At 51.6% G+C, this 15,873-nt stretch overlaps 1 protein-coding gene across 1 annotated transcript in view; it reads left to right on the top strand.

The window, feature by feature from the left end:
- The first annotated feature begins 259 nt into the window (after positions 1–259).
- The window catches only part of LOC147727039 (uncharacterized), a 47,401-nt gene continuing 31,787 nt past the window's right edge, over positions 260–15,873 (top strand). The window contains exon 1 of the mRNA XM_086963561.1: positions 260–476. Within this exon, the coding sequence (XP_086819687.1) occupies positions 260–476 (217 nt within the window). The remainder of the gene's footprint in view (positions 477–15,873) is intronic.

The raw sequence follows: 15,873 nt of genomic DNA, 5'->3' as shown, positions 1-15,873 counted from the left end.
CGGATAGTGAACCCTCGGCACTGTCACCAACAGGGGCCATCTTAAAGATGACACTGAATGGTGTGAGATTTACTCCAGTGCAAAGCCAGGGTCTGATACCTCACTCACACACATGTCTCATGCTGAGGCATAGCACCGCTCCTGCGTGAGTGGAGTCCTGAGCAGGACAAAATTAAGTCCTCAGCCTCTGGTCCTCTGCTATACTTGGGCTCCAGTTAGCACAGAGACAAACCTTCATAGTTAAGCAAGATCCCAGCAAATGGCGTTGTGCCGTGACACTCGACATCCACCATCTCGTCCAAAGGGCATCAAACTTTCCCCCTTCAGAACTCAAATCTACGTCAACAGCATCTCTAAGACTGAAGTCAGTGCTGAGAGCCTCTTCGAACAAGAGGAATCTGAAGCTCCTATCCCAGAGAAACTGCAGAAAGAACTCTATGCCAGGCAGCTCTTTATTAATCCTAAAGTTTTGCTAAGTTGCCCCCAGGAAAGACTTCAGCCAAGCTGCCCCGATTCCCAAAGAACAGTAGCTGACTTTCGAGGAGGAGCTCACCTTCTATGCACCACAGACATGCGGTACCGAAGAGGCATAAGAAAAAGGCATTAAGACTTTCTCCCAATCATCTACACCAACGCATTCCCCTTTCACCTCTACCACCCGCACACTCAAACTCACCTCCACCAGAATCTCCTAACAAGTGAGTGTATTTATATTCTGATACATGTAGCGCTTATAGGGATGGAGACCATTACGACTAGCTTGCTACAGCAGGGTGTGGGATGATCTACAAAGTTGACCCTGCGGATGATCCATATTTGGAAGCACACCCAGCTTATAATGCCGTCGTTTGGAGAGTGGCCTGCCACCATAAAGTTGACATGCATGTCCTAGAGGATGAGGATGACCTTTTGGTGGAGATCCTGTCCAGTTCCTGCCCATGCCAGCCCCATCAATTTCATGGACACTGTCAGGACAACCTTGGTCACAACGTAGGTCGCAAAGAAATTTGAGGCTTCTCCCAGTGACCCTTTTTAGGTCTCGGCCTAGCGTACACTGCGCAGCAGTGTCGTGCAGCAGAGAATTTATGTTTACAGTATGGGGGCTTGAACCCGCCCCTCTTCTCCAATGGCTGGCTTCCTAAACGGAGGCCAGCCATTGGAGGAGAGGGGCATCACTCCGTTGAAGCCCGGATTCAGGGGGGGTGTTTTTTAGCTTCTTTCTGTTTTTTCTCTCCTCTTCCCATTGGCTGGAATTTTATCTTCCAGCCAATGGGAAGAGGAGAGAAAGAAAACCACGCCCCCGAATCCCAAAATGACCGTGCGTTTCTCCGAGGCATTTCTGCTTCGCCTCGGAGAAGCATGGTCGTGTGGAGCGCTCCTCGTTTGGAATGCAGTAAATGTTAAATGTATTTAAACGTGTGGGAGTGTTTTGAAATGGGGACATTATGACTTCATGTCACACACAGCGTTGTCAGTTATAGCAGTAGCGTGTGGGGTGCAACTAATCCCTCGTTTACAGACCCGTTCCCTTGTATGCGCACCCACACTGGTCCTCATTTGCACCCGCCCGGTAATCACTTGCAATTACGTCAACCAATTGAGTAAAATAAAAATCTTACTGCATGCATTCATTGCAAAGTATCCCCGGCAAGCCTAGTATTATTTATTTTCAATTGCAAGATGGTTTGTGGGCTATCGAAGCTGCTTGTTCTTTTAGATACGCAACAAGCCTTCAAGAAATGAAAACGTAAGCAAAGAGGACAACTAACAGCAGACGCGGGCAATCACGTCAGCTTCCTACTCGCCCCAGATTACCCCTCCTTGTACAGAGCAATACAATGCACGATAGAACGTTGAATTACCCAAGGAGGCGGCTGCTCCTGGCTTCCCGAGTTTGGAATTGAGCCGAGGTGCCCTAATGGCCAATGAGGTGGTTTCTCCTTGCCCCGTACGTGTGGAATGAAGCATGGGTGCTCTATTTGACCAATGAAATGGCTGCCCATTGCTCCCGGCGCAGGCCACGAAACCAAGGTGCTTCCATTACCCAAAGAGACGGCTGCTGCCGGCTCCGCCCCTTCAGTTAGTCATAAATACCTGGCCCTGCCCTCACCCTCATTTGCGGGTGGAAGTGTGTGGTGGTCTGTGCTCTCAACTAGAGAGCACTTTAATTTTTGGCAATCACATAGAGCGGCTCTACGTTTATTTTTATTTTTTTTATTTTCATTTATAAAGTTTTGCATTCATTAGACTTTCTTTTTCCGAGATCTTTTTTTGGGCGCATTTTGTTAACAAAAAAAATAACTGTCTCTGTATCGAGCAACGACGTTGCTTTCTTGTGCCATCGTATTGTTAAAGGCCATGAGTTTAGTTTGTTTATTTATTGTATTCAGTTGAAATGTAAATATTTGGACACGACTGGTAGACGTTTGAAAGGAGCCGAGACTTCCGCATTGAACGGGGACAGACTGGCAGCAGAGGCGGACCGGGAACTCAAAGGGGTTCCGTGTAAAATGCTTGTGTAGACCCCGGACTGTGGGGCCTCCGTCTAGCCACGTGTGACATTCGTCCTCAGGGCTCCCCTGAAGCTCTCATTACAGGGAGGGAGAAGTGGGGCTGGATTCAGAGTTCGAGCCCCTCCTGCCTGCAGGGAGTGGTAACGGGGGCATCGGAGGGGCTTTAATCCAGGAATGCTTCATTGTTTCCAGCTGGACTTCGCTCTGTAGCTAGATGGTTGAGAGCTTCAGTGCGAGCACAGGAGGCGCTGGTCAGATGGCTGGGGGGTATTGTGTTCCCCATGCGGTTGCATGCTTGGAAAATAACGTTTGAGCAAGGGCGTGGGCACTGCTTTACGTGGGATGAAAACACTGGGGGCTCTCTAAAAGCGGTGTGGTAAATGGAACTAAGGACGTGCTTGTGCGTCTGCCCCCTCGCTGTGCATCTGCCCCCTCATGTGATTGCTTGCCGCCCCCCTCGCTGTGCTTGCTCTTCCTGCCACCTCGCTGTGCTTGCTCCCCTGCCCCCTCATTCGTTGTGCTTGCTCTCCTGCCCCTGCCCCCTCGTTCGTTGTGCTTGCTCCCCTGCCCCCTCGTTGCTCGTGCTTGCTCTCCTGCCCCCGCCCTCTCGTTGCTTGTGCTTGCTCTCCTGCCCCCTCGTTGTTTTTGCTTGCTCTCCTGCCCCCTTGTTGCTTGTGCTTGCTCTCCTGCCCCTGCCCCCTCGTTGCTTGTGCTTGCTCTCCTGCCCCTGCCCCCTCGTTGCTTATGCTTGCTCTCCTGTCCCCTTGTTCGTTGTGCTTGCTCTCCTGCCCCCTCGTTCGTTGTGCTTGCTCTCCTGCCCCCTCGTTCGTTGTGCTTGCTCCCCTGCCCCCTCGTTCGTTGTTCTTGCTCTCCTGCCCCTGTCCCCTCGTTGCTTGTGCTTGCTCTACTGCCCTTGCCCCCTTGTTGCTTGTGCTTCCTCTACTGCCCCGCCCCCTTGTTGCTTGTGCTTCCTCTCCTGCCCCCTTGTTGCATGTGCTTGCTCTCCTGCCCCTGCCCTGCCCCCTTGTTGCTTGTGCTTGCTCTCCTGCCCCTGCCTCCTCGTTCGTTGTGCTTGCTCTCCTGCCCCTGCCCCTGCCCCCTCGTTTGTTGTGCATGCTCTCCTGCTCCTTCCCCCTCGTTGCTTGTGCTTGCTCTCCTGCCTTTGCCCCCTCGTTGCTTGTGCTTGTTACATCTACGGCCACATTCTACTCAAGCAACTGTGTACACCCCTCTCTGCCAGGACAGCAAGCACTTCAACACCGCTAGTACAGAAAGAGCGAGGAAGAGCTGGAAAAGAATGTATTTGTGGCATGTGTAGTTGTACATGCACATGCTGTGCATACTTTCCTGCCATCTAGTGTTGGGCTCAGACATGCGCAACTTTTCTTTGAAGAAGTCTTTTTTTAGTCAAATGGCATAACGACTTTTCTAATGAATGGTAATGCACATAGGTTTCAGCTCCATGTTTAGGTTGTTTTCTTTCGCCACTGGGTTCAGACATGTATTGCTTAAGCTCTGGGTCGACGCCACGTGGTGCTAGTTGTCGGGGTCTTTTGGTTTTTCCACTCACGTTGGCAAGAAACAATCATGGTTTTCAGCCTTTTCGTCTCCGTTGTAGTTTCATTGGTACCATATGTAGGATCTTGGATGCCCCGTTCAGGGCCTCTCTCCTCTCGACCTTTTCCTATTGGCCTACGCACTCGATAATGAGCAAACTGTGGTGGAAAGTACTCCCTTTTGTTACTGCCACAGTGTTGCTCGAAATACTTGTGGGGGTCTGCATCCTCTGCTTGTCAGCAAAGCACAACAAGATGCCTGCCTTGTACTCCGGTCCAAAAAGGCCATCCAGTACCGACGTGATCGGAGACTCATTTAAGATGATGTTGGAGGGGAAGTGGATGTTTTCTTTTCCGCTGATAAGAAACCAAGTAACCACCCTAAAAGGAAGGAAGACTGCCACCTGACCCTAATTCTGAAAAGCGGAAGTACCTCGCTTATAGACTAGAAATTTAAATAATGGGCATGGACCGAGAGTTCAAAAAATACATCTCATATCACTGTATGCGTTTTTAAAAATGTATTAGATATTACTTTAGGTGTCATAACAAAAAGATATGATATATACTTTGTGACTCTATATATATATATATATATATATATACACAATATACACATATATTTCATTTGTGCTTTTGTTCTCTTTTTTCCTCTTTCTCTCTCAAACCTTACCATTCATAACTATCACGCATACCTCATCCACAACATTCAGTCATTCAACTACTATACTCAAGAAACTGAGTAGGAACAAACAGCAAACCAACTTGGGTATATACACAAATAGGAATAATAACAAGATCTCAAAAAGTTGAATCTATACAGAAAAAGTATCCTTTACGAATTCATCAAATGGAACTTTCAACATTTCAATTGTTTCCTAACAATATTGCAATTTTATGTTAGAGCATTTAAACATTGTTAAAAGGGTTTCCATGTGCTGCCCCACTCTGAGTATTCAATTATTCCTGTCGCGCAATATGTCTGTGCTGATAAACTATCCTCTTTCAGCCCGAAGCAGAGTTGTTCTCCAGGCTGTGAGACCGAAGACCAGCAACCCTCGCTTGGCCAACGTCAGAAAACATTGCCTGTGAGTTTGTGTTCACATTGTTCCCGACACCAGGTCTACCACCACACCTCCAGGGGTCAGGCGTGGAGTCCACAACCCATCAAACAGCCTACCTTTCCACCACTGCCTCCCAGCCATGGTTGCAAAAGTCGTAAGGCTTCGCAGCTGACTTAGGCTCCATCTCTGGCACCCAAACAGCCGCCCAAGCCACGGCCGTTTTTGGCACCGACCACTGCATCGATTCCATCAGGTTCTCTTGGGCACCGAAGGGCTCTTTGGAGCCGCAACACCTCTCGTTGTTGCTACCTGCCTCGAAGCTAGAACAATCTTTCGCAGGCAATAGACCACCCATGGCTCAATCTTCAGCGGACTCAGAGGAACAGGACCTCCCAATTTTACAGCGCCTACAGGAGGAATTGGACATGCATCAGACAAGATTATTTATCCATTAGCCAACTGGCAATATTTCTGTGAAATCTCTGCCAAAACCTCAAGAGACTATTCCTTGCAAAATGAAGCTTTCCTTTGAGGAGCAGCTTGCTTTGGTGCCCCACCACCTCCAAAGCTCAAGAAACATCATGATGGGGGCACTAGTCCTTTCCCCTCTCGCCTATCTGTCCCTCTTCCTCTTCCTCTTCCTCCTCCTCCACCACCACCTCCACCGACACCTTCCACCCCACCACACTAGCCACCTCTGCCATCCCATACTCGTCCTACAGCGAGGCTAGTCCCATGGACCTTTATGACGCCCCATATGACTGTAGCGCCAGGATGATTCCTGGGATTTTTATGGCATGGTTCCCCCAGGTGACAATGACCCAGACCTGTACCCAGGAAAACGCTTCCCTCCGGATGACACCACCTCTTACCACAAGGCTATCCATAGAACAGCCACATTTTAGAAGGTAGATTTCCACACCATTCCTAAGGAGGATTATTTCCTTATCGAAATGCTCTCCTACACCCAGCATTCGACCCAATTCCTCCCAATGTTCAAGGGCATATTGAAGACTGCCCAGGACACATGTAAAGACCCTTTGAAGGCGATAGTTGTTATTCTGAGGATAGATACAAAATACAGACCCTCCCACTCTCACATACCTTAAATTTAAGGTCAGTTCTCACCAGACTTGTTGGTTTTGCATATTGCTTGTAAAGGTGCTAATGCCAGGGTACTGGAGTTGCCTTGCCACCCTTCAAAGAAAGTAAAAAGATTGAAGTGGTGTGGGCAGGTTGGCTACTCAATCTGCCACCCACTGGAACAGCACCATCTCCTTTGGTTTACTCTCCAAGTATGACGGGGCCTAGTGGAATGAAATGGAGCACCTGATTCAACACCTCCCAGATCAGTAGAGGCAGCGGGCACAGGAGTTAGTTAAAGAGGGTCAGACAATTTCCAACACCGCCATTAAGTGTGCTCTGGATGTGGTGGGCACTGCCAAAAGGGATATTAATTCAAGCGTTGTTATACACCATCATGCCTGGCTCCATGTCTCTACCTTTAAGCCAGAGGTCCAGCACGATCTGATCAACCTGCGCTTTGATGGGAAATACGTCTTTGGGCTTCAGGTGGATCAGATGCTAGAGATTACGATAGAATAGGCAGTAGGTCTTTTCAGCCCCCAGCACCACACCGGTCCTTTCGTAGGCCCGATGCCATGGCCACATCACCAGAGGCTTCCACCTCATATCAGAGGAAGCGGCAGCACCAACAACTTTTCGGATGTTAGTCCAGGGGTGCTTGTACAGGGAATCACTCCGAAGGAAGGGGCAGAGGGATTGTAGCAAAGGGGGCCGTGGCTGTCAAACAGTGACACCCTGTCTCCCCATTGCACAGAACACCTAGTGGGGGCACTTACAGGGGCTCCTCACATGCTGGCAAATCATCACTTTAGATCAATTGGTCCATTCCATTTTACAGCAGGGTTACCTCCTTATACTCACTGCTCCACCACCCAACAACCCTCCCGCAAACACTCCCGCTCCATAGGACATCAGTGCCTCATCCGAGAGGAAGTAAACACACTCCTACTCAAAGGAGCCTTAGAGCTTGTGCTGTCACAGCAAAGTTGTGTGCTCTCTGTACTTTCTAATCCCCAAGAAAGTTTGTGTCGTCAGGCCCATTCTCTATTTAATACCCCTCAACAAGTACATTCTATTGGCTCACTTACACATGGTCGTGCTTCAGGATGTCATTACTCTGTTACAGCAATGCAAAATCATAACCACCCTCAATCTGAAAGACAACTATTTCCACATTCCAATTCATTCTGCGCACCATCAATACCTCGGGTTCGTGATAAGTAGGGAGCACTTCCTGTTCAAAGTTCTGCCCTTCGGGGTAACGACCGCCCAGACTTTTTACAAAATGCCTTGTAGTGGTAGCCACTCATCTCCGGAAGAACGGTGGCCATGTATTCCTATAGCTCGATGACTGGCTGATAAAGAGTGCAAGCAGATAGCAATGCTTGATCCAAACCCAAATCACCTTTGATCTTTCACACAATGTCAATTTCACTATCATTGTGTGCAAGTCCAGTGCTTAATTTGAGTCAGTGGTTTCCAGTGCTTAGTTGTCGGCACCGGGACCTGTGACAGTCTGCCACAAGGTGGCGCCTTCTAGCTAATTTCCAGACAACCACAACAACAGTTAATTATTAACTTGATATCCATTACAAATTATTACCTGCCACCCAAGCCATTCTTATAGCTTTGGGGGCCTGAAGTAGTCAGAAGTGTCACACTTGTAGGAGTGTGAATGTTAGTACTTGTGTTGTTACTATCATTGAAGGCGTTGACATGGGCAACGTGTGGTACAAGGTGCAGTGGCCTCTTGACGAGAGCTGTGACACTTATTTCTTTGCAAATTGAGCACTAAGCAAATCCCACTTGCAACCCCATAAGATACAGCCCTTTGTAGGGGTAACTCTCATTTCATTCACTGGGAACGCTTATCCCAGCCATGCACGGTTTCAATCTTTCTAGCTTCTGCTGCTCTTTGTCTGTCAGATCGCAGCCTAACAGAACAGTAATGCGCCTCCTGGGTGCGTTGGCTTTGTATCACCATTGTTCCCCCACACTCAATTAAATATACAGCACAATAGTAATTTTTTGGGAGGGGGGGGGGGGGGATTCTAGGAAGAGCTAGTGTTGATTTGGGCCAGCAGCCATCACTCTCTGCAGTGGTGAAATAGGAACAACCTGTTGCACGGCAGGCTTTTTCTAGATCCGGTTCCCCAAGTCACCATTACCACAGGCGCCTCTCTCATGGGCCGGGGAGCACGCTTGCAGGATAGGACCATTCAGGGACTTTCATCATCCTTGCAACAGAGCTTCCACATCAAATATCTAGATTTACTGGCAGTCCAGTTCACTCTGAAAGCTTTCTTTTGCCATGCACTTTACAGAATAGTCCTGGTCAAACGAAACAGCTTGACTGCCATGTGCTACCTTCAGAAGCAAGTAGCCACTCATTCTCCCCAGCTCTGGGTGTTAGCGCAGAAAATTTGGTGTTGAAAGCAAAAGAACAGGTGATGGGCTGAAAGCTGAACAATGCAAACATTCATCCCCCCCAGTAACAGATCTGGGTTTAATCCATATTTATTTTTGCTCATCACGCCACCCCAGTTTGGACCCAGCCATATGCTAATCAGTATCGACCTTGCTCCTCATGGGAAAAGTCTAGCCCAAACTGTCAAGCCAGGTCCTTCCTGGGTCAGAAACAAGCCTCCTGGGACCGGTTTCAGGGCATCACGCCTCATTAACCAGGCTAGGTTTAATCCAGTGGCACAGTGAGCACTGGACTCACAGCTGGGCATAAGCTTCCCACTTAGAGCTGCAAAAGAACAGATGATGGGCGGAATGTAAAACAATGCAAACATTCTCCCCTGATCACAGATCTGGGTTTAATCCATTTTTATTTTCTTTGCTATCCACGCCAGTTTGCACCCTGCGGTATGCAAATCAGTCTTGACCCCACTCCTCATGAGAACAGTCCAGCCCAAACTATCAAGCTAGGTCCTCCCTGGACAGGAAACCAGCATCCTGGAATTGGTTGTGGGGCATCACTTCTCAACAGCCAGCTTAGCTTGAATCCAGTGGCACAGTGAGCATGGGTCCCACGTCTTGAGAATATGATGTTGGACATTCGACCACCAAGTTCAACTGTTAGTGCAGAACCTTCGAGGAGTGGACAGCGACTATGCAGACCTGTTCAGTAGGATGCAGCAACAAGTCCATGATTGGGAACTCCACACTCAAATCCTCCTCCTTACCTTCAGACATTGGGGGGTTTCCAGCGTAAATCTGTTTATTAAAAAATGCCCAACCTTCTCCACCATGTTTCTGTATCCACAGTCCATAGGCAATGCAAATAATGAACTGATCAAGGATATTTGCCTATGCTCTTCTCCCTCTCCCACTACTTTGGTATGTAGTTCAGAGGGTACAGCAAACCCATCCCTAACTTATATCTTGGTGGCTCCCACAAGCCTGACAACCATGGTTGACAATCTTTCTTGAGTTGTCAGCAGTCCCTCATGAGAATCTGCCTAACGTGCCAGATCTTTGCACTCAATATCAGGGCAAAGTCAGTCACCCCAACCCCAAGCAGCCCAACCTTGTGATTTGCCCCCCGAGGTCCTAGAGGTTGGTTACCTCAATGTGATTATGAATGTATGTCCACCCTCAAAGAAACTCTCAGCCCCACTACTCGAGCCTGCTATTCAGAAAAGTGGAAGGGGTTCTTTCAGTACTGTCTACCCAAACACATTGACCCACTAAATCTAACAGTGCAAGATATTGTTTATCTGTTTAATTTACTTTTATTTGGCTACAGTTGCAGCATACCTACAGAACAGGGAACATGCTTCAGTATTCTGAGTTACCGTCATTAAAACCTTTATGGAAGGAAGATTACTCTCCCTAGGTTACCCTGCGCCTCTGGCTGCATTACACTCATGGGACTCGATTTTGAGCACAAGATCTTCGAAAGTACGTTTTTTAAAGTTGCAATCACTTTCCTCATGCAAGTGAGCGGACTACAAGCTCTTATGCTTGTACTACAAGCTCTTATGCTTGGACTACAAGCTCTGCGCCTTCCGGCCTGGTCACCCCCACGCTCCTGTGCCTGTGCCTGCTCCCGCAGCCCCAGCCACCCGAGGGCCACCGAGCCCACACCAGCCTCCCACAGCCCCAGCCACCCGAGGGCCGCCAAGCCCGCTCCAGCTTTTCCCGCCGCCCCCCGCCAGCCGATTGGCTCTCGCTCCCGCCTCACCGCAGACCCCCCCGACCGGCTCCCTTCTTAAGGGGAGCCTGACCAGAACCAGGGAGTGACCGCTGCGCCTTCCGGCCTGGTCACCCCCACGCTCCTGTGCCTGTGCCTGCTGCCGCAGCCCCAGCCACCCGAGGGCTGCCGAGCCCACACCAGCCTCCCGCAGCCCCAGCCACTCGTGGGCCGCCAAGCCCGCTCCAGCTTTTCCCGCCGCCCTAGCCCGCGGCCCCGCCCCCCGGCAGCCGATTGGCTCTCGCTCCTGCCTCCCCGCAGACCCTCCCGACCGGCTCCCTTAAGGGGAGCCTGACCAGAACCAGGGAGTGACCACTGCGCCTTCCGGCCTGGTCACCCCCACGCTCCTGTGCCTGTGCCTGCTCCCGCAGCCCCAGCCACCCGAGGGCCGCCGAGCCCACACCAGCCTCCCGCAGCCCCAGCCACCCGAGGGCCGCCAAGCCCGCTCCAGCTTTTCCCGCCGCCCTAGCCCGCGGCCCCGCCCCCCCTCCAGCCGATTGGCTCTCGCTCCCGCCTCCCCGCAGACCCTCCCGACCAGCTCCCTTCTTATGACGTCCCCAGAGCGACCGCGCAGCGGACGCGCGCAGCGGGAGCACCGATTGAGCGCAGAAGATGCGCCAAAGCTAAGCCCGTCTACGCCCGTCCGCGCCTGGAACGCGCCCAGTGCCAGGACCCCTGGCCCCCGCAGAGGCCACCCCTCCCGCCGGACGTACGACGCCGCCACCCTCAACGCACTCAACACCGGCCGAGCCCCGGGATGCTACCGAGCCACTCCGAGACGCACCCACGGACCCTTCAGCTGCCACGCCTGCAAGTTCACATGCATCCGGACCTGCACTACACCAGCAGCAACCACCTGAAGTGCATCCTGCTCAACACCCGCTCCGTCCACAGACACGCCGTTCAACTCTGGAACCTCCTCGACACCACATCTCCAGACGTCGCCTTCCTCACGGAAACCTGGATGAACGCCTCCTCAGCGCCCGACATCGCCGTCGCCATCCCGGACGGATACAATATCACCCGGAGGGACCGCGTCAACTAGACAGGAGGAGGCATCGCCATCATCCACAGGAACACCATCTGCATCACGACCAACACCGACGACACCCTGACAACCGCCGAACACCTGCACTTCCAGATCCACACCGACCCCAAGACCACCCTCAGAGGCACCCTGATCTACCGTCCCCCGGGACCCCGCACACAATTCAGCGAAGACATCGCCGACTTCATCAGCCCGCACGCCCTCCCCTCCGCTGACTACATCCTCCTCGGGGACCTCAACTTCCACCTGGAGAACAACAATGACCGCAATACCACCACCCTGCTTGACAACCTCGCCAACCTCGGACTCAAGCAGCTGGTGACCACCCCCACCCACCTCGCCGGACACACACTCGATGCCGTCTTCTCATCCAGCAAAGACATCGCCTTCAGCCACGCCACTGGACTCCACTGGACGGACCACAGCTGCGTCCACTTCAGCTTCAGAAGGACCACGATCCACCACCACCAGCTACAGGTTGCACGAAGAAGCTGGAACAAGATCACGGCCGACCAGCTCACCGCAGCCCTGAACCAGCACCCTCCCGCCAGCTCCGCGAACCCCAGCCAGGCCGCCGACAACCTCACGAAGTGGATCAGCAACTGCGCAGACGACCTCGCCCCACTGAGGACCCCGCCCAGCAGACCCGGCAGCAAGAAAGCATCCTGGTTCACCGACTAACTCAAGAGCTCCAAGAAGAACTGCCGATCTCTCGAGAAAGCATGGAGAAGAGACCCAACACCGGACAACATGACCACCCTCAAGCTCGCCTCTCGAAAACATCATCAACTGATTCGCGCCACCAAGAAAACAGCATTCAAGGAAAGACTGGACAACAACGCACACAACAGCAAGGAACTCTTCAACATCGTGAAAGAGCTCTCCAACCCCAACGCCGGAATCAACGACATCACCCCATCACAAGACCTCTGCAACTCCCTCGCCTCCTACTTCCACAACAAGATCGCTGACATACACAACAGCTTCAGCACACAACCAACGCTCCCCACGACCGCACTAACGCCCCCCACCACCACCCTCAGCGCCTGGACCCCAATCAACACCGAAGACACCATCCGCACAATGAACTCCATCCACTCCGGATCTCCAACCGACCCCTGCCCTCACCACGTCTTCAACAAAGCCGACGCCTCCATCGCACCCCAGCTACGAGACATCATCAACGCCTCCTTAGACACCGCAACCTTCCCTGAGAGCTGGAAGCACGCCGAACTCAGCGCTCTACTAAAGAAACCAACAGCAGACCCCACCGAACTCAAGAACTACCGCCCCATCTCGCTCCTCCCGTTTCCAGCCAAAGTCATCGAGAAGACAGTCAACAAGCAGCTGGCCGCCTTCCTCGAGACGAATGGACCCTCGACCCCTCACAATCGGGCTTCAGGGCCAACCACAGCACCGAGACCGCCCTCATCGCTGCCACCGATGACATCCGTGCCCTGCTTGACAACGGAGAAACAGCGGCCCTCATCCTCCTAGACCTCTCCGCGGCATTCGACACTGTCTGCCACCGCACCCTAGTGCAACGCCTCAGGAACGTCGGAATCCAGAAGAAGGCACTGGAATGGATCATCTCCTTCCTCGCTGGAAGAACATAGAGAGTCCGCCTACCCCCGTTCAGGTCAGAGGCCACCGAAGTCATCTGCGGTGTTCCTCAAGGCTCCTCGCTCAGCCCCACCCTCTTCAATGTCTACATGAGCCCCCTTGCGGCCATCGCACGCCAACACAACCTCAACATCATCTCCTACGCCGACGACACACAGCTGATCCTCTCCCTGACCAACGACCCCGCCACCACCAAGAGCCGACCTACACGAAGGGATGAAACACGTAGCCGAATGGATGATGACCAGCCGCCTGAAACTGAACTCAGACAAGACGGAAGTTCTCATCCTGGGCTCCTCGCCCTCTGCCTGGGACGACTCCTGGTGGCCACCCGCCCTGGGCTCCGCACCCAAACCAACAGACCACGCACGCAACCTGGGCTTCATCCTGGACTCCTCCCTCTCCATGACCAGACAAGTCAACGCCGTCTCCTCGTCTTGTTTCAACATCCTGCGCATGCTACGTAAGATCTTCCGGTGGATCCCCACTGAGACTAGGAAGACGGTCACCCAGGCCCTCGTCAACAGCCGTCTGGACTACGGCAACGCCCTCTATGCCGGAACCACCGCCAAGCTCCAGAAGAGACTCCAGCGAATCCAGAACGCCTCAGCAAGACTCATCCTCGACATCCCCAGACGAAGCCACATCTCCAGACACCTGAGAGACCTGCACTGGCTCCCGGTCAACAAGAGAATCACCTTCCGCCTCCTCACCCACGCACACAAAGCCCTGCACAACCAAGGCCCGAGTTACTTCAACAGCCGCCTCAACTTCTACGCTCCCACACGCCACCTTCGATCGACCAGCCACGCCCTCGCCGCCGTCCCCCGCATCGGAAGAGCCACAACAGGAGGAAGATCCTTCTCCCACCTGGCCGCCAAGACTTGGAACTCCCTCCCGACCCACCTCCGCCTGACCCAAGACCACCTCGCCTTCAGGAAGCAGCTCAAGACCTGGCTGTTTGAGCAGTAGCGGACCCCCCCCCCTTCCCAAGCGCCTTGAGACCCTCCGGGTGAGTAGTGCGCTATATAAATGCTTTGATTGATTGATTGATTGATTGAAACTCCCCTTTTTCCTGGTTTATGCTGACTGAGTAGTCCGTAGAACTAACCCAAAATTTCTATCAAAGGTGATGTCTTCTTTCCACCTCAACCAGACAATTGAGCTCCTGGTGTTCTTCCCACACCCAGACTCGGATGAAAAGAGAGCCCTTGACACTCTGGACGACAAACAGGACTTCATTGGGAGTCCGGCCACCCAAGGATCTTCTAGGTAGATTATTTAAATCTCTCTGGACTCGTACAACTGCTGGATACTACTATGACCTGATCCTAATACCCTAGCTGTTAAGGACTGCTTTGAGTCACCTTTTTTCCGTTTAACTATCAAATTTCCCTTAGGATCATAGGGGAAGGAATAATGCACAGCCACACGCAGGGTGCCCCCGGTACTGTGGTAAGCCCTGGAGGCAAGCGATGGTCCCTGGACCAAGTGGAATGCAAGTACCGCTTATGTCCAGATAAAGACTTGCAAATCTTTTATAAAATTTGAGCGTCAGCGGATCACTGTGGCCACACCCATAGAAATCTAGAACATGAAACTACTCCTAATAGAATGAATATAAAGGGGCCTTCTGAGGTCCAAGATAAACACAAGCCAATTATATCTTTGAAACCAAGAGAGGTGCCTGCGGTGGCCATGCTGCAGTGGAAGCTTTTATTTGTTGGCAAATGTCACATCTATGCACAAATTGTTTTATCTGTTTGTAGAGGCCATGCCACCAATAGCATTGCTGTAGCAACGAAACTGTAGCCACCGCTGTAGCAGTGAAACTGTAGCCACCACCTGCAAAGGCAGAAGTGGATCCCTTATGAGTGGCTATGATTTATTCTGGCCTGGTATTTAAAGAAGTTTTATATAGCACTTGCCTGACCCGAGGGTATCGGAGCGCTTTACAACAGTTACAATGCAGAGAATCACAAAATACAGTAATAGTGTAGGCTGATTAGCAGTTATGAGGCTTGCAGATATAGTCGAAGCTGTGAGAGGTGACTTTCCACCATCTGGTTGATCCTATCGGTTCCCTAGGGAGAGGTCGAGGAACAGGACTTTGAGCTGGCTTTTGAATTTTGTAAAAGAGGTAGTAGTTCTGATGTCGGGGGGAATAGAGTTCCAGATTTTGGGCGTGCTCCCGGTGAAGGATCGAGCCGCAGTTTTTTGTTTTCGAGTTTTCAGTGGAATGAGTAGAAGAGAGTTTGAGCTTCTGAGGTTCCTGGTCTGACCGGCTTTTTTGAGTTTGGCTGCCAAATTTTCAGGTTTGCTGGTGTGCAAGGCTTTGTGTGTGAGGCAGGCTGTTCTGAAGCTAGCCCACATTTCCACTGGGAGCCACTTAAGTTCTCTGATTGTTGGAGAAATGTGATCACATTTCTTGATTCCGGTGACCATTCTGGTTGCCGTGTTGAGCGTTGTTTTGAGGGGAGCAAGATGTGATTTTGCTAATCCTGAGAGGACTGCATTCCCGTAGTCTAGTCTTGACAACACCAATGCTTGAGTGGCCTGTTTGAGATCATTGGGCGGGATAAAAGGCTTTATTTTGCTCAGTAGTTTTAGGTTAAGGAAGGCGCTCTTAGCTGAGTTCTTGATGTGTAAGGTCATGTCCAGTTTTCGTGGTCTACCGTGATACCTAGTGATTTGACTGAGTCGGCCAGGGTGAGGTTCCCGTTGAGCGCATCAATAGCTTTTGGCCATTGAGCAATTTGGTATCAGGTATGTTCTGGGCACT

Source organism: Lissotriton vulgaris, chromosome 3_1, assembly GCF_964263255.1.
Source record: "Lissotriton vulgaris chromosome 3_1, aLisVul1.2, whole genome shotgun sequence".
Taxonomy (NCBI): Eukaryota; Metazoa; Chordata; class Amphibia; order Caudata; family Salamandridae; genus Lissotriton; species Lissotriton vulgaris.
Note: the sequence above shows the minus strand (reverse complement) of the source record. Positions and strands in the feature narration are given on the sequence as shown.